The sequence below is a fragment of the Lolium rigidum genome, chromosome 6 (assembly GCF_022539505.1).
Source record: "Lolium rigidum isolate FL_2022 chromosome 6, APGP_CSIRO_Lrig_0.1, whole genome shotgun sequence".
In the NCBI taxonomy this organism is placed as follows: Eukaryota; Viridiplantae; Streptophyta; class Magnoliopsida; order Poales; family Poaceae; genus Lolium; species Lolium rigidum.
This window is the reverse complement of record NC_061513.1, coordinates 119,030,476-119,058,063: the sequence shown is the minus strand read 5'-3', so window position 1 is coordinate 119,058,063 and position 27,588 is coordinate 119,030,476. Positions and strand designations below refer to the sequence as shown.

At 45.1% G+C, this 27,588-nt stretch overlaps 1 protein-coding gene across 1 annotated transcript; it reads right to left on the bottom strand.

Moving 5' to 3' along the window:
- Positions 1–4,086: 4,086 nt before the first annotated feature.
- On the bottom strand, positions 4,087–8,454 carry LOC124659387 (probable choline kinase 1). Its single transcript, XM_047197277.1, has 7 exons — positions 7,841–8,454; positions 6,114–6,235; positions 5,800–5,998; positions 5,247–5,364; positions 5,092–5,139; positions 4,914–5,014; positions 4,087–4,827 (listed from the first exon to the last, which is right to left on the bottom strand). The coding sequence occupies exons 1-7, from the start codon at positions 8,219–8,221 to the stop codon at positions 4,732–4,734; spliced, it is 1,065 nt and encodes a 354-aa protein (XP_047053233.1). The 5' UTR covers positions 8,222–8,454; the 3' UTR covers positions 4,087–4,731.
- Positions 8,455–27,588: the final 19,134 nt, after the last annotated feature.

Genomic DNA, 27,588 nt, shown 5'->3' with positions numbered 1-27,588 from the left:
AATGACCATATTGTTTATCTTAGAAAATATATTTGGAAGATGAAAGTCCCATTAAAGATTAAGATATTCATGTGGTTCCTTCATAAGAAAGTGATCCTTACAAAAGATAATTTGCATAAAAGAAATTGGCAATGATGTACTACATGTTGCTTTTGTGATAAAGAGGAAACAGTACAACATCTCTTTATATCTTGTCCGTTTGCAAAAATGATATGGATGATTGTGTTTATGACTTTTAATATACCATCACCTTTGAATATTACAAATATGTTTGGGAATTGGTTCAAAGGGGTGACTAAAAAAGATAAAGGACACATTAGAGTTGGTGTGTGCGCTGTTCTTTGGGCGATATGGAAGGTCGGAAATGACTTTGTGTTTAGCAAGAAAATTTTCCCATCATTCAGGTTATCCCTATGGCTACCCCCATTGGGTCCATATGTGCTCCTATCTACAGCCGGCAGAAGAGCGACAAACTATGGATATTGGGTGCAACCGACTGGCAACGGTAGCATGGGATTTCTACAGCCATTGTGCGGTTGGTGTGCTGATAGACGGCTGACATGTTGATGCAGATGCGCTCCATGTTGCTGGTTTTTTTTAGATGGCTCATTTTTGTTGAGACCTTATGTGACCCATGATTTTGTAATAAAGCTCGGAGATAACATGTTGTACTGCTGAGTTATTAATAAAATAAAGCTGTATGCATCAATTGATGCAGAGGCTGGGGATGCCCCATTTCGAGAAAAAAAGTGAAAGTTTAGTTTACATAAATTCAGTACTCACAAATATGGTACTGTATATGATCTTCTTCTTCTAACTGACTAAAGGAGTCTTACATAGATTAGATTATTTTCGATCAAGATTCTTCTGACAGGGAGATAGTAAAAAGAAGAAATACCGGTTGACAAAATTGAGTGTTATTTGTCATTCGAGAGATCAAGGTGGGCTTGTGTTTATGATCTCTCGAGGTTAAAAACAAATCCTTGATTGGGAAATGGCTGGCTATGTTGTTAACTAAGGATGGCGTCTGGCAAACACTGTTGCGGAGAAAGTATGTTGGCTCATAAGCGGTTTCTCCGGTTGTGTGGAAATCTAGAGATTTTCATTTTTGGGCTGATATTATGGCAACTAAAAAGCACTTTTTCTAATATGGCTCTTTCTCCATCAAAGATGGGTCGGAGATAAGGTTCTGGGAGCATAAATGGTTGGGAGCAACCACCCTTCAAATACAATATACGAGTATATCTTTGTATAATATGTACGACATAAAGGTGATACCTTAGCAAAGGTGATGGAAATATCCCCACCAATTATGGCGTTCAGGCATGATCTTATTGGATCCCGGTTGGCATCTTGGAATGAACTACTTCAGCGGATAGCTTCAGTCCAGCTGATGCATGGGTCCAATGAATTCCTTTGGGGACTTATCAAAAAAGTTGTTTTCTCGGTAAGCTCCATGTATAAAGCATTATTCAAACCTTTTCAGTCTGTATTAAATAATAAATCTATTTTAAAGATGAAGATACCTTTGAAAACTAATGTTTTTTTGCTTGGTATCTCGGGCGTGGTGTTATTCTTACTAATGATAACCTTGGAAAATGTGTGTTTTTTTTCATGAAAGCGATACAATAAAACATTTTTTTTCAGTATCGGTTTGCTAGGTCTATATGATCAGTCATTCAGTTATGTTCTACCTTATATCCGCCATGAAGCATTGCAATATTTTTGGCAATTTGCTAAACGGAGTGGATTCTAGGTTTAAGTTACTTATCAGGGTGGGAGCGATTGCCATTTTGTGGTCGCTTTGGATATGTAGGAATAATAATATTTTTAATGATAAAAGTTCTTATCTTATGCAGGTCATCTACCGATGTATGAATTTTCTCCATTCATGGTAGCCGCTTCAGCGTATGGCAGATCGAGACCTCTTTACGGAGATGTCTACACAGTTGGAGGATACGGCGAAGAAGTTTATTACCCAATATGGGTGGCTGCATAATCGCATGATAGCATCTCCTCATGCCTAGTTTACCTTCGGTCGTTGTGGATGAATTGTGTTGGCTTTCTTTGTTGCTCACGTTTTATTTTGGATATCTTTTAACGGCTGTGTGCTCTTAGTTATGAAGAGGCTGGGTGTAATACTTAAAACTCTTTAAGTAATAAAGTGTTCTTTATAAAAAAGTTGTTGGTAGGATATGTATGCATTTGATGGAGCTTGTTACTGGTGTGTATATTTAGGTGATATGCAAGCATTTCCATAATTTCCATGATTACAATTATTATTTAGTTGCGCGCTAAAGATTGTATGTATAGTGCGTAGAACATTGTATACTAAGATCCCATTGTTCTCGCTAGCAATTAAGGTTATATGCAATCAATTTTTCATGCTTACCATTGATCTTGCTAGCAGTTTAGCTGGTATGCAAGTGATTGTCATGCTTACCTTGCATACTATAGTTGTGATTGCTGATGATCGATGTGGGATTTTAGATTCGTGTTAACCTATTGTAGGACTCGTGCCAGCTAGCTCTTCCAATTTGTCTACCCCTCAGTGTTGCCTGACATGTCGTGGATGAAACCTAGAAATATTTTCCGGATCCAGCTATTTATGTGCACAAACTTGCAATGATGTGAAAATCTTCTACATCAGATTTCGTCTTGAAAAGGTTGGTTCGATGTTCATGCTATCCTTTTTTTTGAAATACCTAAATGGGTTAGAAAAAGGTTAGATTACTTTCGATCAAGATTCTTTTAGCAAAGTGATAGTCATAAGAGGAAGTATAAACCGACTCAATGGAACATCATCTATCACCCAAAAGAACAGGAAGGATTAGGAGTAGAGGTACTTGATAGTATTAAAAATAGTGTCTATTAAGCAAGTAGTTTTTAAAACTCTTAACAGAACAAAGTCTATGGCAAAAGCTAAAGCTCATACGAAATACGTATCTACATTCTAAAGTGTTGTCTCAAGTAAAATGAAAGCCTACAGATTCCCCTTTCTGGCGAGGACTAATGAAAGTAAAAGATCAGTTCTTCGATAGAGGGTTCTTCAGGGTAGGGAATGGTGAAGATACTCGTTTTTTTTGGAAGATTCATGGTTGGAGGACAAACCGTTAGCGCAACAATATGCAACATTGTATAACATAGTTCATCATAAACAAATTTCTGTTGCTCATGTTATGTCACAAGTGCCGCTGAATATAGGTTTTAGGTGAGCGCTTACAGAAACAAGAGCAGAAAGATGGTTTCATCTTGCCCCCCATTTGATGGATGTGAATCTAACATCACAACCAGACGATTTTGTTCAGAAGCTAACAACATCTGGTTCATTCACTATTAAATCTTTATATCTTGATCTTATGAATGACCACACAAGATTTTTATGTAGATACATTTGGAAGATGAAAGTTCCTCTGAAGATTAGGATCTTCATGTGATTCTTGCATCGTACGGTGTTACTTACCAAAGATAATTTAGCTAAGAGAAATTGAAAAGGTAGTTAAACATGTTGTTTTTGTGCTCAAGATGAATCAATGCAACACCTTTTTATATCTTGTCCGCTTGCAAATTGTGTGGAGACTTGTTTACATGGCTTTTAATATTATTCCATCCGCCAACATTACAAATTTGTTTGGAAACTGGTTAGCGGGTGTTGAGAATAAAAATAAAGTACAAATCTGAGTTGTTGTTTGTGCTTTACTTTGGACCATTTGGAACATACAAAATGATTATATCTTTAACAATGCAAAATCTACTTCTTTTATGCAGGTAATACCGTTGGCTACTCATTGAATCCATATGTGGTCCTTCCTATAACCAACGAAGAAGCGAGATGATTTGATTACTGGGTGAAATCGAATGGAGATGGTTGCTCGAGATTTATACAGTTAGTGCAACTGACGTTTTGATCTTAGAATAACATGTTAATGCAATGTCATATCATGTTTTCTAGTTTCTTTACATGGTTGATACATGTATCGACCCAGTGTAATCCGTGATGTAATCTACTCTAAGACTTGGATTTTTTAACAAGGCAATACAAAGCTGCATGCATCAACCGATGCATAGGCTGGGGCTAGGCCTCCATTTCGAAAAAACAAACAACGGTATCCTATTATCGAGAACCAAAACGATAGTACTATATCGTTTCAAACTCTCAGCAGTACAATCATGCATACATTACAACAATGGAGGTGCTATCTCCAATCTAGTACACTCAAAATCAAGTTCTCCATTTTACTTTTCTACAATATACGAGATGTGTTATACTACCTCTATCCATAAATAGATGCCAAAAGTTTGTCTAAATTTGAATGTATCTAGACACGATTTAGTGTATAGATACATCCAAATTTAAATAAATTTTTGGCATCTATTTATGGACGGAGGGAGTACATAAATTTTTCATCGAATATACTTGAACTAGTGATACAACAACACTAACACAACCAGCGGTCTTAGCAAACCCAACATACAAAATGGAGCTTTATCCTCGTTGCGTTCAGGCTATAAACAAGCAACAAAATACAGCTCCCTTCTTGAAGCTGAACCTTATGATGTTCCGGAATGAGTACTGATCCCGAAACGGGTTTCTACTTCTTCTTTGTAATCTTCTTCTTCCTTCACATCTTTCCTGTCCTGTCCCAGCAGCCAGGGGATGTGCGTCAGTAACTCTGCACATGCTTATGTGCAGCAGAGGCCCTCAGGGAGTTCCTGAAGCCATGTGTTTATTCACAAAGATAGGACGGCAGGCTTCTTCTGCCAGTACTGCTCGAATCTCTGCCTTGCGTACTCTTGGTAATCGAAGTCGATATCGTTGACATGATCCTGTAAGAAAATGGAAGTTAGAAAGTCTCTAGAGATGTGTTTAAAGTTTAAACCGACACGACTGTGGAACCGGGTTATGAACTCACCGATATTATTCCCCAGAGGCCCCAAAAGAGATGACTGGCGAGTGTGTACTTCTCAACAATCTGGAGCAGATTCTCCACTTCTTCGGTTTCAGCTTCCTCACCTGCTCAACAGTATTGTACTAATTAGTGCCAAAGAGATCATCAGATACTCAAACCAAATAATGGAGTTTATACTTACCAGAAGTGCTCAGGTAGTTCTTCACGAAACGTCTCTGCTCATCAACATCTGACAGATTAGAAAATAGGAAATAAGCTATGCTGCAGGTTGAAAAAAGAAGTACAAGCAGAACTTGCATGCATCAGTTGTTTTGCAAGAATTGGGAAATGCAGTACCTGGATATTTACTGTAGTCCAGTATGTGAGGTTTTTCTGAATGGTAGTCTGCTGCCATTTCGCAGAAATGGTTGGCGATATCATACGCAACTGGATTGAAGCTTGCATACTCGTAGTCCTGTAGTAACCACAAAAGAGGAGACAAAATAAGCTAAAACCAACTTTCAATATATATTTAGGTTATCTGACAGTTAGTTATAAGGTGGGATAAAATTTCAGATTTCCCTAAGCAACTGCCATGAGAGGTTGGTGTACACAGCAGAAACTACAAGAAACGAAAGCATCGATTCTTCATGCAGTAGTACGTAGTCTACAAGACTAAAACTCTGTTTTTAGAAGAGGCGTGACACCTTAGAATGTCGACGGGTAAGGGAACAAAACTGAAGGATAGTTTGGATGGAAGAAAAACTTGGAAGTTGTACCTACCAACGTGCAAGAGATTCCCCATTTGCATATTTGTACATAGTTGGCACACACCAGGCTAGAATGCTTCTAATACAAGGAAATAAGTAAGTTTTATAAGGAACTGTATAAGTGGATGCACAGAACTCACAATGATGGTCAGCATGTTGGTCTCTTCATCTATCATGATGTTGCCATACTGAAGATCGTTGTGGCAGAAACCAATCAAGTGGTGGTAATCCCCTGAGAATTCTTTCTCCAGTGTGTTGATCTCGTTCTCCAGGCTATCCAAGCGTAGTTCGTTGGCTTGGTCAGTTGGGCAGAGGTTCTTGGCAGTTTTGAGCCAGTTCCTTGACAAACGCAACCAGGTTAAGTACCAATGTCATAAGTTGTAACTTGCAGTTATCTCTAACTTATAAGCTTGGTAGACAATTTATTCAAAAAAAAAAAAAAAACTGTCCTTACTTCAGTCTGTCCCAAAGGAGCACATGCTTGGGACCAGGCATATCAAGGTTATGGAATTCCCTCAGTTTTACAGCCACCAGAGCTGAAACTTCAGGATCGCGTAGGTCGTGAGCTGACAATGTCTGAAAAAAGGATTGCATTAGCTTGTGTTTACTAGCATAAAAGATGTACAGTTTAGGTTCTGGCCACCTTGATAACTTTAGGCAAAAAGTTCTGATAGCATTGAACTGTATTCCATTCCCAAGCCTTTTCGTTCTCCCGATCGAGAAAACGGCATAAGATACTCTCTTTTATGAGAGCGACACAAATAACGAAGTGAACTGAAGAATAAAGAAAAGTTTTGTGGCACACTCTAATTTTTAGCTGTAACACAATTCACAATTTAAAGGGGACCTACAAAGGGAACAGGACCATACATATATATTGCCTAAGCTACCTCGTTCTAGAACTTCGCCACCAATTCGGCTAGTTCTGTCACCTTAGTGATCTGTCCTACTTCCTGAAGTCCAATCAATTGCTTTCAGGCTATGGCTTTTCCAAGAGAGACATTCCCTTTCGTCGCATGTCCAATTATATGTCATCGACTATTTGACAAATTCAATAACCTCATGTTTTCATTTTAATTTCATTTTTGTTTTTCAAGAAGCACTATACAACATCATCACTCATTGACTTGGCACCACAATTTTATTGACGTGACAAGAAATAATCAATGGAATAGAGATTTCAACTGATCACATAGTAAAGTGAACTGAAGAATCCAGAACGTGCTACGGCGGCCTCTCATCCTTTGGCCATAGCATGACTCACATTTTAAAGGGGCTTAGAAAGGGAACTAGACCATGCACACTGCTTAAGCTACTTCATTCCAAGCTAACTTTACCACCAACTGTGCTAGTTCTGCCACCTAAGTCATCTGTCTAACTTTCTGAAGTCAAATCAATTGCTTTCAGGCTATGGTTTTTCCAAAGAGAGGCTCCGCACCTTTCGTCGTTGCCCAATTATATGACATCGACTATTCACAAATTCAAGTAATTTTTAAGAAGCACTACACAATATCATCAGCTATTGAATTTGCACCACGAATTTACTGACGAGACAAGAAACAGTCCAAAACATAGTGATTTGAACTGATGACATATCTTTGTAACTTCGAAAGAGAAACAACTATACACACACATGTCTACGAGATATCGCTAGGGCAGAAAGAAGGGAGTAGCTTTTAGACTAAGTCGCATGGGACATATAAATTTCCTGTTAAATGGGAGTTCATTGACTAATTTGCTTAAAGAAACATTTTCTGAACTGACGGATAAGACTAGAAGTATCTGAAAATATTAGATTGCCAGATTCCCACGGCAGAAAATTCAACGAACGAGAACCACGCTGCAATAAATTAGTGAGCCCCATACCAGTAGAATCTCATAAAGTATCAAGAAAGCAGCAGTTTAAGTCAAGCTTACGTACTCCTACTTCAATTTGACAAGAACAAATTGTACACTCCCGGATCCCAGTTAACTTTACCAGCACTGAACTTCCTAAATTTGACCAAACAGCAGCGCATCAAAACTAACAGAACAATTTACTGGTCCTTAGAAAAACAAAAGTGGCAACAAACGACCAGAAACTGGGGCAATTCAAGAAATCCTCATAGAAACAGAGGAGACCACTGCTGAAATGGCCTTGGTTAAAAACGAGAAATAGACGCGGTGTGTATGTGCACGTACCCGTGCGTGGATGAACTCCTCGACGCGGCCGTTGGGGAATCGGCCGAGGAGGCGGGGGCCCTGGCCGTGGCGGGACATGCACTCGAAGGTGCGCAGCTCGTCCTGGCGGTCGAAGAAGAGCTCCACGCCGTCGCCGTATACCCGGACCAGCACCTTCCTCACCTCCCTCTCCTTGAGCGCCTCGCCGCCGCCGGTGAGCCAGCGCACCTGGTACACCTCGTTGGTCATGGCGCCCTTGAGCGGCACCACCTCAAGCGCCCGGCAGTCCGCCACGTTGGGCCACGCCGCCGCCAGGTCGTGCAGCAGCCGTCGCGCCTCCTTGGGGATCCTCGCCGGCTCTGCCGGCCTCTGCACCTGGCTCTGGTTCTCGATCGCCACCATCGTCGCTAAATCGCGTTTTCTGATGTTCTCTTTCGGAGCGCGCGGGCTGGAGAGACGCGAAGCAAGCGGGGTGGATTGGAAATGGAGGATTTGGGAATTTTCACCTTGTTCTTTGATGGTATTTTCGTCTTCTTTTCTGATTTGGGTATTTTGTCTTTGTGGAGCTTAGATTATTAGAGACAACAAGAGAAGCGTTGCAACAGCAAAGTTTTTCTCTTGTCTGTCGTATTTTGGTATGGTTTCTGGTTCGGGGTTCAAAATGGGGGGCGCGTATAAATAGAGTCCGTTGCGGCGAATTTTCCAGATGCCCCCTCCGTGGTTTCTCTCCATTCGGTACAAGGACGTCATGATCAATCGCTATCAACCGGCTCTTGGGCAGACCGCGTTGGGTGTTGCTTAGGCTGGTGCCAATGCATCACCCCACTATAGCCTCGTCACATCAGATTTTACCCTCACTCTCACCCTACTCTCACCCCACGGTGCCAGTGCACGGGCTATAGTGACATCTCTCACTTCCTCTCTCCTCCTACCGTCTCCCTACCGCCCCCACTAGCACCGCTATCGCCTCCCTCTCGTCCCGCTCTCGCCTCCAACGCGGGCTATAGGCGGGCGGTACCGCCCCCTACCGCCGGGCGGTGGAACCACCGCCCGCCGCTAGCGTCTCGCCCGCCTCTCGCCCCGTCGCGGGCGGTATCGCCTCCACTCCAGCCTGCGTTGGCACCAGCCTTAGCAACAAAGGGTCCAACAAAATCGTGCTATACCGTTTTATATAAATTTTTAAATCACACGTGTCACTTAAACATTTTTTTATGTTTTTTTAGAAACCACATTTAAAACGTAGACACTCGTATACAGGCTCAATCCCTCATACACTCACCTATATACATGCACCTCACACATGTTCGCGAGGAGTTCTACACCATCCTCTCGTGGCGGTTGTGCTTCGGACACGGTCCGGCATGTGGCAAGCGGACTTCGTGGCGATGCTAAGGGCTAAGTCCAGAATTCGCCGGAAGGTAGTGATGGTTGAAGTATGCACGAGGTGGATTTCTCTGTAGGTTCGTCTCTACCTCTGATTGCGAGCGGAACACTCTTCTCGTTCCTTCGAGTGGTGCAACCGAGAAAATGAGTTTCCTCTCCTAAGAGGACTTAGATATCCTCTCCGAACAGAAGAGGTTGTCAACAACCTCGACGGCAAGCTGGTGAAGATTTTGCCACCGAGCAACAAGTGGACCATCCATGCAAAGCTCCTATGGAAAGATACATGCACCATTCCAAAGTTCTACGAAGCGGAAGTTCCCATCATCACACTGCATCGTATCGACTAATCCACAAGCACCCGACCATCGTCCATGCTGAAAAGTACACCTTAGCAAAACTCGGGTCAGGACAGACTTAGGCCATGCCACACAAAAAAACCCATTGCTGAATCCACGCAGCCCAACCATTGGGCCTATAAATCAAGCCCGATCCCGACCAAACATGGAAATGCCCTACTCAACTCCTTCCTAAATAAGTCATTTTGTAAGCAAATGCCTGGCTTGACGTTCATGCTCGAGAGTTAGGCCCAAGCCTGGCTCTACATGCAAGCCCCACCCGGCTAGGTTGAACTACCCATGCCCAGATTTATCGAGGAGGTCCTTGACACTATCTCTAGCATCAGTGACCTCGAGTCAAAAAATGACCATGTGATGGCCAAAAAGCGTCCTAGTTATCCTGCTTGTTGAGCTAGTAGGGTCTATAACATTAGCCCGCCAACGTTTCACGACGGCGCACACAATTTCATAGAGGTAACTGGACGTGGCCAGTCGGTGGTTCCGATTCCTGAAGTGTGAATACTGAATTTTAGTGCTACTAAATATTGAAAACTGAAGGCTAATAGTGCATCTGAAACCTAGTTTGAATTGGCCATTTGTAATCCTTTGAATTGGACAAGATTTTGTTTGTATGGTTGTAATTATATATCGAATGATTGTCAATGCACTTATGTATCCAATTGCACTGAAATTATTCTCAACGTTGTGCCTTGAATCTTCACTCGATATGTAGTGAATATGCTTTGTATTTTGACTGAATGTGCACTAATGTATGTTTGAAATGTTGTATGTATTTTACTAAATTCATAGAGCAGTGAACATGGACTAAGTTGTCCTTGAAATGTTATTTGTATTGAATGTGCAAGGGAGAATGCAATGAATAATATGATGTGAATATGCACTGGGTTGTCCTTAAAATATTGCAGATAGTTTTATTAAAATTTCACTGAGTTGTCATCATAATATTGTATGAACTTTTTATGAATATGCATCAAATATGGCATGTAGTTAGACTGTTAGAGTGATACTGCACCGATATATCTTCAAAATGTTATATGTATTTTTTTATTGAATTAGTAGGAAAATGCACGGTATTTGGTTGTTTGAAGTGAAAATGTACTAAACACGCATTGAAATATTGTCTAAATTTTGGTAGTCCATTGGTTACTTTCTAACCTTATCTATTGATGCATGTAAAATGTATCCATGAGCTTATCTATTGATACATGTAAAATGTATCCATGAACTTTGAAGTTTATCATATAATTATCTCTCATAACTATGTAATATGTGAGTTTCAAACCATGTTTCACATTGATTTTTGGGATTTTCCGCAAAGTTTTCTTTATTTTGTTTTTAACTTTGCATAACATAACCCCCGTATCTTGCGTTTCTTGAGTTTAATGGATATTCGGATGTAAATTGAACCCCAACTTTTTTGGGACGCCAGTTTTTTCTAAAATTTAACAGAGCGAGAAGAAGAAGGGCCATAGTGGACTAGATGGGCGACTAGGAGGGCCAAGGTCGCAGCCCACCTTCTAGGCCGCACCATCGAGCCCACTGGACACCTTGCTGGCTGATATTCCTCGTTCTTCATGCCCACATAGTCTTATTGACCTAAAATCATCTATATATATGCTGGAAATTGTGATGTTGCGAGGATCCGTATGCAAAACACAAAAACACCGGAACAGAGGCAGTCATGCAAAGATTAGAGGGGGAAACACCGCCAGAATCACCCCGGACGCTCCTTCGCCTCCATCAACATCAACATCATCACCATCACCGTCATGATGAAGAGGGAGTATTCTACCCCTGGACTATGGGTTTTTGGAACTAGCTTGTATCATCTCTCTCTATGTACTTTACTAATAAAACCACATGTGCTACCTTATAGGATTGTGCTCATAATTGTGTTACCCCTATGGTGGATCATTTGTTAAAGAGATGAGGTATGATATGCAATTGTTAAGCATGTTCCTAATGTAATTATAGATGCATATGTTACCATGCTCATGTATTCTACGTTCTGATCAAACTTTTATGCAAGATCCCATGCGGGAATGTGTGTGTCTGATGGAGTATTCTGGTAGTGCCATGCGGATAGTGACACAAAATCTATGGGCTACTAAGATTTTTTACATTTCCTACCTCACTAGGAATAAGTGAAAACATATGGTATTGTTTATCTTGTGACAATATCGGTGTCCTTATTTGCTCAAGTTAGTTTATTGTTGTTCAGTATCATGTCAATGTTTCAAAGGTGATACTCTGCTATATCCTGAACTTGGTTTGATGAGCTTTCCGATCCAAGGGAGTATTAGTGAGATATGTGTTCTCATCTCTATGCTAGGACGTGATGTCCATATGAATGTGTATCAATCGGTACAATTAATATTGTTATTACTTTTAACTTTCTATTTGAAGCTATATTCGTGACACCATGTCAATGAGAGAGAGGTTAAGTGAAACCATGACCCCGCTCTGTTTAAACCATAAGAAACACCTTTTAAATTATTTTTTCATGATTTTTAATTTTCATCTTTAGTTATATCTGGAAAAAATACTTGGCACCACTTTATTGACTTGCTGCATTGTGTTGCCACTCCCACAACAACATACCTATTTTCTGGCACACACCTTTGTTTTAATTTTTAATTTATTAATATTATATTTTGTCTTTCTTACAAGATGTGTATGTGCCTAACAAACACGTCGGTGGAGTTGGGGACACAAACTATTTACTTCAATTTGTAGGTTACTCTAAAAGTATAAGGAGATATAACCACTCTTTCCACAATAGTTCAACATAAATCCTCCAAGTCACCTTTGTGGGAAAGAATAAGGTTTCTACATTATTCTGCACTTGGAGTCCTAGTGAGTTAGCTATACGCTTGTAATTTTGCTACCATCACCTATGCATTAACTAAACCTATTTTCTAAAATTATCTCTAAATGTGCAATGATACTAATAACATGAAACCTTATGATATTTGGTTGCTTCAGTTCGTGGCTTACAAACCTTATTATAATTTTTGTAGAAGTTTGAAACTTTGCTTCATCCATGTCTTTACAAAAGCTGTGTTAGTATAAACTATATTGTACTTAACTCAAGAAACTAGAGCAGACATCATGAAAGTTGGTGGACCAAATTTCTTCGAAGGACTAAAGTTCGGTGCTCAATCAATCACAACTTAACGACTTCCTTCCAACCAAACTCCCAGCTAATCTGCGTTCTTCATGCACGTCTTCAGTGGTTTGTGCCAAGGGCCAGGGGGGGGGGGGGCAGCTGATTTTGGCCATCAGTGTGTCACCGGGATTTCTTCTAACTAGAAGTTCAATAGTTGTTGGTCAGGATCGCACGACTAGTGAATCGGAATTTGAAGACTGGATCCAAGAAGTTGTTATTCTTTGGCGATGTTGCACGAGGCACATAAATAGTTGTTTTCATATGGATGTTCTCCCTTGTCGATGCCTCCTTGTACGGCCATACAAGAGTGAAATGACACATATGCTGCCTAGAGGGAGGGGCTTGAATTGGTGGTTTAATTTTTTTATGATAAATGCTTGAACAAATGTGAAATAAAACTAGTGTTTAATTTGTCAAGCACAAAACCTCTATAACTACGATTCACCTATGTGCACCAACAACTTATGCTAAACAATACGAGCAACTATGTGATAGGAAACTATATAACTTCAAACACGATGACTATGACAAAGTAAATTGCATAATTAAAGAGCTCAAGTATAGAAACCAAGACACGCAGAGACGATTATGTATCCCGAAGTTCACACTCTTGCGAGTGTTACTCTCTGTTGGATCGATGTGCAGGCCAAAGCACTCCAAACGCCACAAACGCATCACCGTATTTTCTCAAGCCTTCCCACCAAAAGGGAAGTTCTTGACCCACTAAGGGACCCTTGAGGGAGATCACAAACCCTTACAAGCTTGGGAAATATTTGGAATTTAGTTGGATGCTCCCAAGAAATCACCATGAAGGCCTCACACTTGAGGAATCTCCACTACTTAATTGAAGGCCCCAAAAACACCATTAAGATCACCAAGCCGTCTAGGGTCTAATGACCCAATAACAACAAGCTCTGGGTACAAGCACCCGAGTGAAATACTCACGTAGTTTCACCTCCAGGTATCATCACAGAGAACTCAAACCGATACGCCACATAAAATGGAAAGTACCTCCTTCTAAATTTCACCAAAGCTACAAAATCTATTGAGGAATAAGAGAGGAAGAAAAAAGAGGAGAACAAAAAATTTCTCCAACATCTAGATCTAATGGGTTCTCCTTACAAAGGGGGAGATTTGATTGATGAAGATATAGATCTAGATCTCCTCTCTTTTCTGTTGAATAGGTGCAAGAATCATGGAGGAATTGGGGAGAAAGGAAGCTCACGAAGTTCAAGAATGGAAGTCAAAACGTTGTACTTTGATGGTTCTCTAAAAATAATTAATTGGGGAGAAAGGAAGCTCACGACGTTCAAGAACATTCAATGTTGAAGCTCTTCGAGATAGCTCATCTTGAACTTAGACATCATTTCTTCTTTCTTCATCATGATGATGTCTTGAAGATACCCATGAGAATGCACTCCATCTTCTTCTTCAAGACATAGTTATCACTTGATCTTCTTCATTTTGTTATCCTTGCAACCTTGAAGACAACATATGGTTCAAGCATTGCCTATGGACAAATCCTACAAACATATTTGAATGCAAACATTAGTCCATAGAGAGTATCATTAATTACCAAAACCACAAATGGGGGCACCATGCACTTTCAGAGGGGTGGCAAGGCTGATTGATCTTTCTTTGGTTTGGAACACGTTAATTTTAATCCATTGTGATGTTCTGTTGCACTCAGTGGTCTGAGAAAAATGGTGGTGTCTTCGAGCACGTGGCCTAAAAAATGTAAAAAGTAGTTGATAGTTCCGTGTTTTGAACATTTAGGTTGTTTCTTTCCCTTTTTTCCTTTGAAAAAGTGTGTAGAAAATTTATTGGGGGGGGGGGGGGGATTTAATGAACATTGTTGAAGAGGCAATAAAGTTGGTATTCATTGAACAAACAAGATCGTTACATGTTGTCATGTCAGTGGCAGGTATAAGGCTACCCACAGCGGATGTCAAATGCCAGTTCCATATTTGCCTTTTGGCTTTCAAACTATTTTCCTACGTTTGTGAGGATAGTTCTAAATTGAGGAAAAGAGGTAACTAGATCAAAGGATGTGTTGATACCAAATTGAGAATCAATAAAATTATAGTTTCTTGCATGTTGCCTGTGGAGTAAAATGTGAGGATATGAGGCACTAGAGGAGAGGAGAGAGAATGGGAATATTTTTGTTACTTCTTTCTTTCATATAGTGGGACCTATGGTAATGGTATTTGGTAACCATACTCACTCCTCACTCCGTTTCATAATACTTATCGTGATTGTAACTTAAATTTAAATTAAGATCATAACAAATTATAAAATAGAGGAAATATCGTTGAAACAAAATTAGAATTTCACACCACCACATGATGGTAATGTTTCAGTTTCTTCAATGCATTTCTCATTTTTTTCCTTTTATTTTTTCTAGTGCATATCCGATACAAAGAAGAAGGGAGGTGCTTAGTGAATCCACCTCACGTAGATCTGTGAACCTTATCGCATCAGCATATATGCATACACTCTCTCCGTACACAAATAAGTGGATATTTAGACTCAAAGTTTGTCCACAAAATATTTTATTTCAGTTTTTCCTAATTTATTTTTGAACAGGGAAATCGCTTTTCTCTCATTTTACCGGAATCAAACCCAATAACATTACACATGCTCTTCTCATTTTCTACATGCATTGCAGATGGAGAAATTAAAAGGAAGGGAGATAGTGGGTGGCACATTCCTAATACACTTCCTACTCCATTTCATAACTTTTCTTAATCTCTATATATGTCCACTTGTTGACTTGTTGTGGAAGAAGGAGGTAGAAAACAAACTGAAGGCCATCGTTGATTGACCATGGCATGTAGCATTATCTCTGACTCACGGTTAGCAGCAACATTTAGAGCACAGCAAGACAACGCATAGTTTTTTTCTCGGCACTAGGACCGCGTGAAAATGGTACAGTATCATATTGCTGTCAAGACACCGTTCATGTTGAACAAGTTCAGTTGTCCCGTTCCACTACTTCCCGTGGCGGGAAGCACATGCGCCGTATGGTCCTTAAGCGACATAAAACTAAGAGATTCAAGTCTTATAAAAACTAAAATCACGATATAATAATTGTAAAACAAAGGAAGTACATAACAATGGATAAGAAGGCGGAGACCTTTGGTCGCTTTCGATAACTTTTCAAGTCGATCCAGAGCCGCGTACGTGTTGCAGCAGAAAGATCAGCGTGTGGCGGAAAAAGAGATGACGGTGCTGACCCAGCGCGTGTAGCCAATGTCGGCGTCAACACAGTGGAGCGAGTAGGAACGCTGCATGCCTCTCGAAATGAAGCAAGGTCCTCGTGGGTGCCCCGGCTTGGAAATGGACTGCCGCTCCCTACGAAACACCTTTGACGAATTAATTGACATCCCCACGCGTATAAGTTGTTGCATATCACGTATATTTTCGAAATTGAGTCTTGCATATCGGCAGAAGGATCAAGGATATATACAAGCCTTGTGCCCGTCAGACGGTGGTGGTATACAAGGCAGGAAAGTCAGACGTGACGAGCCGGTGAGCGACGGACAAGGCTGAACGTGAAGCAAAGGACATATATACCTAGCTAGGCATACGTGTGGTCGCGTAGACGTATATGAGCAATTTCCTTTAGGGCATCTTTAGCTGGCCACGTATTTCGGACGCTAAAGTAGTTATATTTGTTTGCCTCGTGCCGCAGACATCTAAATGATCGTCAGGCCAAGGCTATCCGTTTGTATTGGGGAACAATCCAGCGGCCAGACGCATTTTATCAGGCTAGGTCGGTCATGTGCTCTACCCAAACTATCAAACAAAATAGAGAAACACAGTAATGCAATATTTGAAACAAATTTTACATACGAACTGCGAAAATAGATGTTCAAACTAATTTATAAACAAATTGCATAAACTATTTACTTCTTAGAGCCCCGCCTCATCATCCCCACGGAGGCGCTTCCTGCTCGTTGCCTCTTCAAAAGAGCTCATCGCGTCCGACGAGCTTGTGTCCCCCTCTTCCTCGTCGTACATGCACGCCGGATGCGCCTCCGCCTGGGCCCTCGCCTCCTTCTTCGCCGCCGTCGCCTCCTCCGTCTCCAGCCGTGCCCACATGGCCTCTTCATCCTCTTGCTCCTCCTCCTGGCCATTGTCAGCGACGGCGTCCCCTTCCTCCTCATGGCCATCATCGTTGACGGCGTCCCCTCCTCCTCCTCCTGGTCGTCACTCGGTGGGGAGCTAGAGCTGCTCGGTGTGGCAGCTCTTTCCCACAATTGTCGCCATCCCGGTGGCTTGCTCTCGCTTTCGGAGTCGGATGGCAAATGGAGGTTGTCAGGGCGCTGATGCCAGTCGCAAAGATGAATGGCGCCGGCCGGTTGAAGATCCGAACGTACAGACGTAGGGGTTTTATTGAGCCGAGACAAATGGCGACGCAGAAATCGAAGAGGGTCGTGGTTGCTCTTTTGCGGCGGTTTCTGTGCTTGGGTTCGCGCGTCGATTGAGGTGGTTGCCATTTCGGCGGTTGCTCTTCGCTGGCAGTTGTTGTGCTTGGGTTTGGCTTTCGATCACGGTGATGCGAAACGCGAACGAAGGCGTTCGATTTCACCATCCCTGACGTGCGGGACCACCTAAGAATATAATATTGCGAGTTGCGTCCGCGTAGCATCCACGGAGATGCATTCGTAGAGTATATTAGGTTCACGTTTACGTTTCCATGGACAAGCCAATTATTATACGCCGGACCGCTGAGCTAGGGTTTCGGACGGATTTTTAGATGGCGCAGCGTTCCCTTAGCATGTCACTCCATGGTCGTCGCCTGACGAAAGCAGTGGACAATATGTATGGAAGCCAATAAAGGCCTATGTATATATAGATGGCTAACTGAAATGCCTAGGAATTCTTCTCTCCTTTCTTCACCGGTCTGCAATACGAGAACCTTTTTGCGAATCTCATGGACCATTCTTTCTGAAGATTGACGCAGAATGTGATTCGTTCCTCGATCGGCGACGCTACCATTTGCCTACCGGCATAGATGGTCCGTTGATTGTTTCTGCGCCGTCCATGTCGGGGCCCGTACTCGATTCTTTTTGAGGTAACGGTGCTTTCAAACAGAGATGAATTCAGGGTGCAGAAATTAAGACCCCTAAAAAACTTCTGATCACTCATTCCTTCAGAATAAAAATACTTTTTTTTACCTGAGAATAAAAATACTTTTGAGTTAATGGTGTTGAAACTTTTTAAGTAACAAAACACCTTTTATCGAAAAAAAATATGGAGTATCCGGATTCCGCCACAGATGACCTTTGCAATAAGAGAAGTCTCTTACAGAGCCTACTGTTTTTTGAACACAAGGCCCAAGCATAGATTTAAATTAATAAAACCTTGTACAACGGTAGATTACATGAATGCTGAGTACAACTTACAACGCAAAGAAATCACAAGCAAACAAAAGAGAAGAGTGAAGAACAGCTTGCAACACTAAAGTCCTCAGAGCTCGGCGCCAGTGGAGCTCGAGGAGTTAGCTAGTGTGGTAGGACAGAGGAAATCCTCAGGGAGTTAAGCATCAGCCTCAACATGTCCATCGCCGAAGAAGGCTCCCTATATCCTCGCCCTGGCTCAAAGGGAGCCGTACCGTCGGCCGATGGAGGTGCTCCCCTGAGCTTGGCTGTGCACTAACGCCGGGAACCGAGAGAGCCGAAACCAAGCACACCGATGCCAAGCCACATACACAAAGCAACACAACAGCAGACCAGAGATCGAACGCGTCAGAGACAAAGCAGCTAGGCACACTGGAGAAGAGCACCAGCACACCTCCAAACACACAACCTGCGCCCACAACCTACCCTAGCTCCCAAAGACCGCGCCTTCAGCAAGGTGAGCGACGCCATGGTGTTACCGTGGCCCAATCTAAAATTAGGTTTTCACCCAGGGAGCAAGGAGAAGGGGGGAAGGACAGTACCTCGGCAGCGCCCCCATCAGGGATGGATGCGCCCATGGACTTCATCGCCGTTGTGACCGGTATCACAGGTCAGGGATTTCTCCCGGTCGCAAAGTCCTGCCACCATCAGCTCGGCCGGTGCAAGACTGGCGAGCTTGGACGCCATTGAGGAGAGGAGGGACCAACGACTTCATCTGGCGCTGGCGACCACCAAGGGGGCCCTAGGCCATGGCCAGCACCCGCCGGCTCTGCACCGCCCACACGACCGTAGATACCAGCCCGCACACGCAAACACCGCTCGTCACCGAGCCGGAGTCACACCACCACCAGGCCACCGCCCTGAGATCCCGAGCCCCCACTGAGGAGGCCTCCGAGCGAGTCCTCCCGTACCCGGGCAGAGCCAGGGCCAGCTATCGGAGCCGGAGGATGTACCGAGCGACCGCATCGACCGCGACGAAACCGTCACGAGGCTCCTCCACCCATACGCCGCGAGGGGAGCCAAGGGCCCAAATCCCCGCCGCCCCATTCACCGGTGTCGCGATCCAGGCCCGGCGGCGCCTCAGGGAGCGACGAGGGGGAAGGGAACGGAGGCGAGGGAGCGGTGGCGGCGGAGTTTAGGGTTTTGCCCCCTCGGTCTCCTGGAGGGGGCGACACGAGGGGAGCGGTTTTGCTGGAGTATTATACCGAGAGCCTACTGTTGCTGGTCTCTGTATAACTTGGCAGACGAATAAATCAGCGCATCGTGATACCGTGTTTGGAAGATCCTCCACCATCGTGAAACATCACGCATAGCACTAGGCTAGCTACGTAGGACGAGTGAGAAATTCGAGGCCTATCTTTATATATTTTTTTAGGTAACGTGAATTGATCATGAAATAATGCCTAATTAATGATCATATTCTCCTGCGTATCAACCGCAAATTATCATCTTCTGAACTCTACAGAGACCCAGATTTTCAACCTGGTGGTATTTTGAAGATCATGATAAGTTACGATAGGACCCAGGAAATCTTGAAAAGGAAGAAACTTGTGCTCCTTCTAGAAAAAGGGAGTGAGGGATCGACTATTTCACCGTTGTACTGTATTTTTCTTATGACTAAAATATATTTTTAACTGGATGACTAAAATACATGTATTTTATCAGAACAAGAGAGTGGCTAAAAGCATCTGCGCATGTTTGACTCAAAGCTTTACGGTGATGGGCTGCCTTGTGAAGCATGACGAGGGCCACGCCATGAAAGTGGAAGAAGGCAGGGCTGGAATGGATTGACAGGATTTGAAGTTGGGACCGGGCCTTGAGCCCTAGCTTGACGGAAGATAGCACAGCCTGACAAGAGTCGAAACTGAAGCTAATGTTTTTTCTCCTGTTCAAATAGGTGGGATACTCTCGTAAGGGCTACCATACTCTCGCGGCGACGGCTTCCGACCAAACGCTCCAAAGAAAATCAACAGGCAGCTATTGCTCATCCATTGATAGCTTCAGAATTTCTTCTAGCACCTACAGACTTGAACGGCATGGTAGAAGTTTCAGGCCAACGTACTGTCACGTGCTGAAAACCCTCCTCGCGTCGTCCCCCTCAAGGCGACGCAGGGGCGAACCCTAGCCCCCCTCCGCCGCCACCCACCCTCCCTCCCTCTCCGCCTCGTCGCACCCGGAGGCCGCCGACGGCAAAGGACGCGCGGCGCCGGTGATGGGGGCGCGGCGAGGTCTTCTGGTCTCGTGGCCGCAACAGGATGGGGGTCAGTGTTGCGTCGAGGCTTCCCCGCCGCTCCCCCGCGCCCCTCCCCTAGGCCGCGCCATGCCGCCTGGCCTACGCCTCCGCCAGCGGTCGCTCTGCTGCGTGCATCCCCGTGCAGCTCCGGTACCTCCCCCGTCGTGTTGACGGGCTACGGCTTGGGATCTGGCCGGATTTCGCCCACAGTTGGAAGGATCCTTGCAGAACGGGCGCTCCGTCCTTCCCGTCGCGGTGGCGGGTGTCGGGCCCGGATCTGGCCAAGGAAGGCAAACACAAGCTGGTATGGCTTTGCCTATTTGGTGGGTCTTGCGGTGGTGGAGTTAGGCAGGGGCGGCACAGAGGGGTCTGTGTCGCCGACGGCTCAGTAGGGACTGGGCCTTGGCTGCCCGGGCAGGGCCCCCGGGCAGTTTCGTGGCGCTGCTCTAGGGCAGGCGCGCTCGCTGGTGCCTGCCGACGGCTTGCTGCGGTCGCGCGTGGGCGATGTGGTGGTGGCTTAGGTATCACCTGTCTCTCGCCGCCGCCTCGCCATGTGCTTGGTGGGGCGCTATGCTTTGCCGCAGACGGCGGGGGCTGGTCCGGGGTGGCATGGATGGTGCCGTACGCGCTCCGGATGCTATGGTAGGCTGGCGGTGTGCGGCTCGTGTCGGTGTTGAGTTCGATGTTGGTGACCCGGGGTCTGGGTCACCGCGTTCCCTTGGGCTGGCAATACCTATTGCGGTGTTGTCGGTGGTGTCGGCTCTGCTTCCCCTCCGCGGTCTCATGGTGGTGGCCAGCTTCGGGTTCTGGGTGGGACATCGGCGAAAGCCTTGCAAGGCCTTGGCCTTTGCGGATGACGACGACGTCTTCCACGCCGTTTTCCTTCTTGGAGGCGCCACCAATTCCCCCTCCTTTCCCGTAGCTGGATCACGCCCCCATGCTCGACTTGCGCGCTTCTCCGATGGGACAAGGTTCTCCTCATGGTCTTTAGGCACACCCGCTTTACCTTCCTTGTGCTCGTCGCCGCCGTTGTCTCCTCGGCTTCTTTAACACGGTGCTCTGCCCGGTTTGGGCGGCTGCCTAGCTAGATACCCAGGGGTGGTTTCTTTGGCCGGTGTCATGCCGCGGGCGAGGCCGATGATTTCTTCCTTATGCCGTGGGACCAATGTGGCATTGGATAAGTGTCAAGGTTGTGTCTTTTGGGGTGTCGGTTGGGCTAGGGCGAAAGTTCAGCAAGGCCTCTGCCGGTGCGGGAGACGGCAACGCCCTTGGGTGCCGCTCTCCTCCTTGGAGGCGTCTCCATCAAACCCTCCCCTTTAGTATCTCGAGGCATGAAGAAAACTACGATCTGCCGGTCATGGGTGCGCTTTGCTTTGGCATGGAAGATTTGTTGGTTCGGGACATTCTCGGCGCCATGCCCTTGCAAGAGTGGAGGCGATCCCTCCGACGAGCTCATGCTCTCTGCCTAGTATAGCTAGTGTAGTGTAGCTTGCTTTTCTTCCTCTATGTTGCTCCTTTTGCAGTCATTTGTGAGCTGGTAACCCCTGCAGCTCTTTGTTCTTTCTTTATGGTGTTTCTATCGTTGTACTCCTGGCCGGTTGATGGCTTTGTTAATTCAAAGCTGGGCTTTCGAGCCTTCTGTTAAAAAAAAGCAACCGACTTCGCTGTCTTTGTTTCGCGAACTTGCAATTTAAAAATAGATGCCCACCATCTTCAAAATATTTGTGGCGCACATCGCGTCAGGTTTCCAGCTCCACACCTCTTCGAGGAATGTTCATGTGCAAAGGATGGATATCATGGGCTAATCTCCAAAGGAAGTGATGCAATTTAGGTGGGCACTTGGACTTCCCACAGATTCTTGATAACTTGTAGTTTTAGAGGCCACATGACCCTTGTCTTTAACTCTATTTGTTTTTCTCCATCTCTGTATGCACCTTTTAAGGTGACCTGATTGAAAAAATACCTTTTGAAGCAAAATGCCATGCCCACAAAATCATCGGTTTGTTCTTTAAGAGGGATACTTAGAATGGTCAGTACATCAACAGGCAGAAAATGTTGTAGAATGCGTGCGTTGTTCCATGTACCCGTGGCTGTATCTATCAACTCAGAAACCTTAATGAGCTGACAACTCCATTTATGTGTGGTAGGCTGCCTAGTGATCCCAGAAGGGAACCAAGGGTCATCCCAATTAGGAACACTCGTGCCATCTTCCATTCTCCATAACATTCCCTCTTTGAACACATATATTCCTTTCAATATACTTCTCCATACACAACTCATGCCAGTGATTGGTTTGGCTGTCAATAGATCACCATTTGAGAAGTACTTCGCCCTCAGGACTTGAGCACACAACCACTCTAGATCAACTTTGGCGAGCTAACATCGCCAGATTGTAAGGGTATAAATATTTGAAGCCCCAACGGAGGTTGAGTTTTGGTTCATAGGAGCAAATGCTCCCATTATATAAAATAATTAAAAAATAATTTTAAAAATGTCAAAAAATTCTGACATAAATTTTTTGGGGTACATCGTGACATTCTTTGTTAGTGCACAAGTTTTCATGGAGAAACAACATTTTATGTGGCGTGTACAAAAAAGACAAAAAAATGTCCTGTACGTAGTCGTGTTATAGCATCAAAATTTGTCTTTTTTACGGGAGCCACAAATTTTTTCAGTTTCTTTTCAAAACTTGTGCACGAACATAAAATGTGTAGATGTACATGAAAAAATTTACTTTAGAATTTTTTGACACTTCAAAATGTAGATTCACATAGTGGGAGCAAATGCTTCTATGAGCCAAAGTGAATATCCCAGCCCCAACCCCCTTCTATCTTGACAACTTTATCTTCTCTTTTTTTTTTTGAGAACACAATACAACGCAGACGCTCACAAACACGCACGTACAAACACCCCTATGAACGCACGCACGCACACCCTACCCCTATGAGCACCTCCGAGGGACTGAGCCGGCATATCCTGAGGTTGACGAAGTCACCACTGGCGCCTCGCTGTTGACGGGCACGTCACCTACCATCGAAAGCATAGCGCCGGTTAAATCCTGGAATAAATCCAGGTAAATGCAAACACCCATATCAAGTCTAGGACTTGAACTTGGGTGGGCTGGTTCCACCACAAGGGACCTAACCACCAGAGCCAAGCTCTGTTTGCAACAACTTTATCTTCTCTCAGCCGACCCAATGCATCTTTTTAGTCTCCTCATTTTGTGACGAACAATAACGGCAAACCATCTGGCTAATATCATCACATAACGACTTGGTGAGATCAAAACATGCTATTGCATAGGCTGTTCTTTGCTTATAATTGTTGCAAGTTATGAACCCTCGGTTGGTCGTTTACTTCTCGGCCAAAACCTACAAGAGCAGCCTAATCTTATAATATTTGCGGTTTGACTACAATTTTTTTATCAGGTCCTCCAACGGTGCACTCTTCGTCTGTTTGTGTGATTTATTTTCTTCTATCCGGATTGCTCTTCCGTGGAATTGGACAAATGAATAAGAGCATCCCCAGCCGTTGGGCTCCCCAGGCCGAAATCCGGCGTTATTTAGCGCCGGATGGATGTATTTTGTGGTCTGGGGAGGCCCATTTTTCCAGCCGCGAGCCCATGGTCGCCGTCTGACGCGCACCCACCGCGTGCATAGCGACGGCGCAGTCACCGGGAAGGGCAATCGTCGGAGTTCACTCGACGCATTGAACCGTCGCGAAGTGGTCTGGAGAGCCGAAACGACTCGTCGGGAGCGGTCGAAGTGGCCTCGATGCGAGAACCGCCGTAATGGAGCACGAACTCCGCGGAAGAGCAACCGCCGCTCTCTTCGTCGAGAGACCTACATATACGGTTTCCGACGGCCGACGCCATTCATCCGTTCTCTCCTCGCCATCCTCCGTCAACCACTGAGCGATCTCTCTGGCCATCGGACACCGACGAGCGAGGGGAAGCCGCCTGGATGGCGCCATTGGTGGGATAAAGCTGCATCATCCAGCAGCGACGATTCCCCCCGCCGGCCAGCGAGGACGAATGGGATGACGAGGAGGAGGGACGAGGAGGAGGACGAAGAGGCCAAGGAGCGAGGCCGAGGAAGAGGCCGAGGAAAAGGAGGAGGAGCGAGCAGGAGGAGGGACGACGAAGAGGCTGAGGACACTGACGAGGAGGAGGAGGACTCAACTTCCTCCGACGAGGAGGTGACGAGCCGGAAGCGTCGCCGCCACGACGATGAGGCGGGGCCATGTAGGAAGAAGAAGTAGTTTAAGTTTGTTTTAAAGTTTTTATATGTAATTTTTATGTTTATTCGAATTATATTCGAAATATATATAATCTATCTATGTTGCACCACTTGAGAGTTCAAAGCTTTCGTTCGACGAGGGTATTGCCGTAGATCGGGAAGACGAGGGTATTGCCGTAGATCGGGAAGACGAGGGTATTGCCGTACAAACCCAGGCCATTGTCGCCGACAAGTTGGGGCCACGCGCGCTTTCGTTTCGTCCGGACTCCCCGAGCGCTCCCCGGGGGGCCGGGGATGGCGTGGGCTCGCCGGATGGATGAAGGGCCAAATCCGGACGAAAACGAGGAACCGGGGGCGCGACTGGGCCGAATTACGCCGTCCGGATGGAAAAAACGATCGCCGGGGGGCCTGTTCGGGGGGACGAGTGGAGATGCTCTAAGATGCTAGGATGGATGGCGTAAGCGGTGACACCATCTGATGGAAAAGTTGTACCGATGGACACTTCTCTGGCAATAAACAGATGCTACGCAGGGTCGCTCTCACAAGAGTCACAGCAAAGAAAGAAAAAACCAGCCTCACGAAAGAGAGACGAGGAAGGTAAATGAAGAATCCATGTGAATCTCTCTCGTCTGGAATCTTTAAAGGAGATGTGAAGGTGTATCCAAATTCTAACGTTTGAAGACGTGATTGGTACATGTATGGACATCGAGGTTCGAGGGGTCATATACAACTCATCCCGGTGCACCTCTGAGCCTGGTAAAACCGGATATGCATAATCTGCTGTAGATTCTGCCCAGTGCGCACTCATTGCCACGAGTTCTTAACGAGTTGCATCCAGCGCACACACTGATTTCGGTGCCAGGCTGGCAATCAAACGATCAATATCAAGCACGTTAGAGCATCTCCAGTCGCGTTTCTTAAAATGGCTCCCAAATAGTGTTGGATTAAATGTTTAGGAGACAGCTTCCTTTTCATGCTGAGCTAGGAGCACATCTCTTTTCAGGTTCGTCCCCAAACGCATCCCCAAATTTTTTTTACATTAAAATAACATTTTTATTGTTTTTGTTGCATTTTCCTTTAAATAGATAGGAGGAATATTACACAAACTAATACATAGTTTAGAACATGGTTTAAATATTGTAAAATTAGGAAACCTAACTAGTTGGCCTGACAGATTTCGTGTGTTCGCTGCCAAAAAAAACACTCTCAGTCACCCAAACTGAAAAATCCAGCTGTCTCTGAGAGTGCCATGTTGTTGTTCTTCGATGCGCAGGAAGAACATATAGAAACCTACACTAGTGGTTTCAATTGGCCGGTGGCCATCTTCACTGCAAAGAAAGAACAGTCGGCCATGTTCAATCATCGTCTTCTTCGTCGTCGTTGTGGTAGTGCCGGCGGCAGGACGTGTCGTCGAACACCTTCACGCTCATCTCCTCGTCATCAGAATGTGAGCACGCATCTGGCTTGGAAGTCGTGGGAGCACGCGAACTTCTCCTAGCCGGAGTGGAGGTACATCTTGCCGCGCCCGTCGAAGAGCACGTCCACCGGCCACAGGCAAAAGCCGCAGTCAGCCTCCCACATCTGCAGTGTGGCCGGCTCGTTGGCGGCGACGAACTCGGCAAACTTATCTGACAGCCTCTAGATGACGAGTGGGTCGTTATTGAACACGACGATGAACTCGAACTCCCACTCACCCTCGAAAGATGACGACACAGGCGACGCCGACCGTGCATGCATTGTTGCTCCAGCACGGCCGCGGCGGCGGCCACATCCGCGACCTCGACCCTCGACCTGACGACCTCTACCAGCCATGGAGCGGCCCACGACCTCGGCTCCCTGAGATGGTAGTGGCTAGGGTTGGGGATTCTGGCGCTAGGGTTTGTGTCAGGGGTGATGCGTGAGCACCCCTTTTTACACGCCGAAGGGTGGCGAGGGAGCGGTGGTGCGCATTAACACCGGCACGGAGAGCTAGGCGCGATGAGATGTGTCGCTGTGCCTATGTGGAAACTTCACTGTCGATGCGCGTCATTTACCTTCGTCGAGAGGTAGGCGATGGTTGCGCTTCGTTTTGTGTGAAAATGACGCATCGAGCTTGCCACTCCCCGCCTCGCTTTTCGCTCTGTCCGGCACGCCCCCAGCATCCCCTGTGGAGCGGGGACGGCCTCGGGGCGCCGGACGCTGCATTGGGCCGCGCCGAGCGGAAAGTCTCTTTGGGGCGCGCGACTAGGGCCGGTTATATGTCCGCCGCGCCCCAAAAAGCTTTGGGGGGCTTTTGGGGGACGCGATTGGAGATGCTCTTACGAAGATGCAAGGAGGGTTGAATAGTTAGAAAGACAGTGGTACCTCTATCTCACCAGGATCAAACCTTAGATTTAACGCTTTGTTGTCTAATGGTGTCTTATAAAGGCGGGCAGTGATATACAACTTATCGGGGATCAAGCCCTAGATTTGACACTTGGTGTCTCATGATGTCTTATAAAAGTGGATTTTTTTCAGTTCAATGATTTCATCGATGTGCGTTCGCGTGTTCATAGAAGTGTATGTCTTTATTTTAGGCGTATGTTCTGAAATGTGTTTATTAAAAAAAACTAAGGACGAACTTTCAACCCAGCTAAATTATCTACTCCCTCCAATCCATAATATGTGTCGGTGGCTTAGCATCTCGATAAATATAGAACATGTGTATTGCATGGTTCTACCATATATTAGGAGTTCGAAGGTATACGAACAGTTTGGAGAAAAGAGGATGGCCCGATTACGGATTATGTCTTTTTTGAAGTTAAACCGCGGAGTTGGTCGCTAGTCTCTTCATGAATTATAGATACATCGTCCGCCTATAGGACGTTCTAAAGAAGTGGTTAGGCCTTCACTTTTCCTTCACCCCGCCAATGAATGGGTCACTTAATCAAAATTTGGCGGAGCATCAAAAGTTGGTGGAGCATGGTGTCGGGTGCCTCAATCCCAAATCACGGGGCTTTGCCCTTT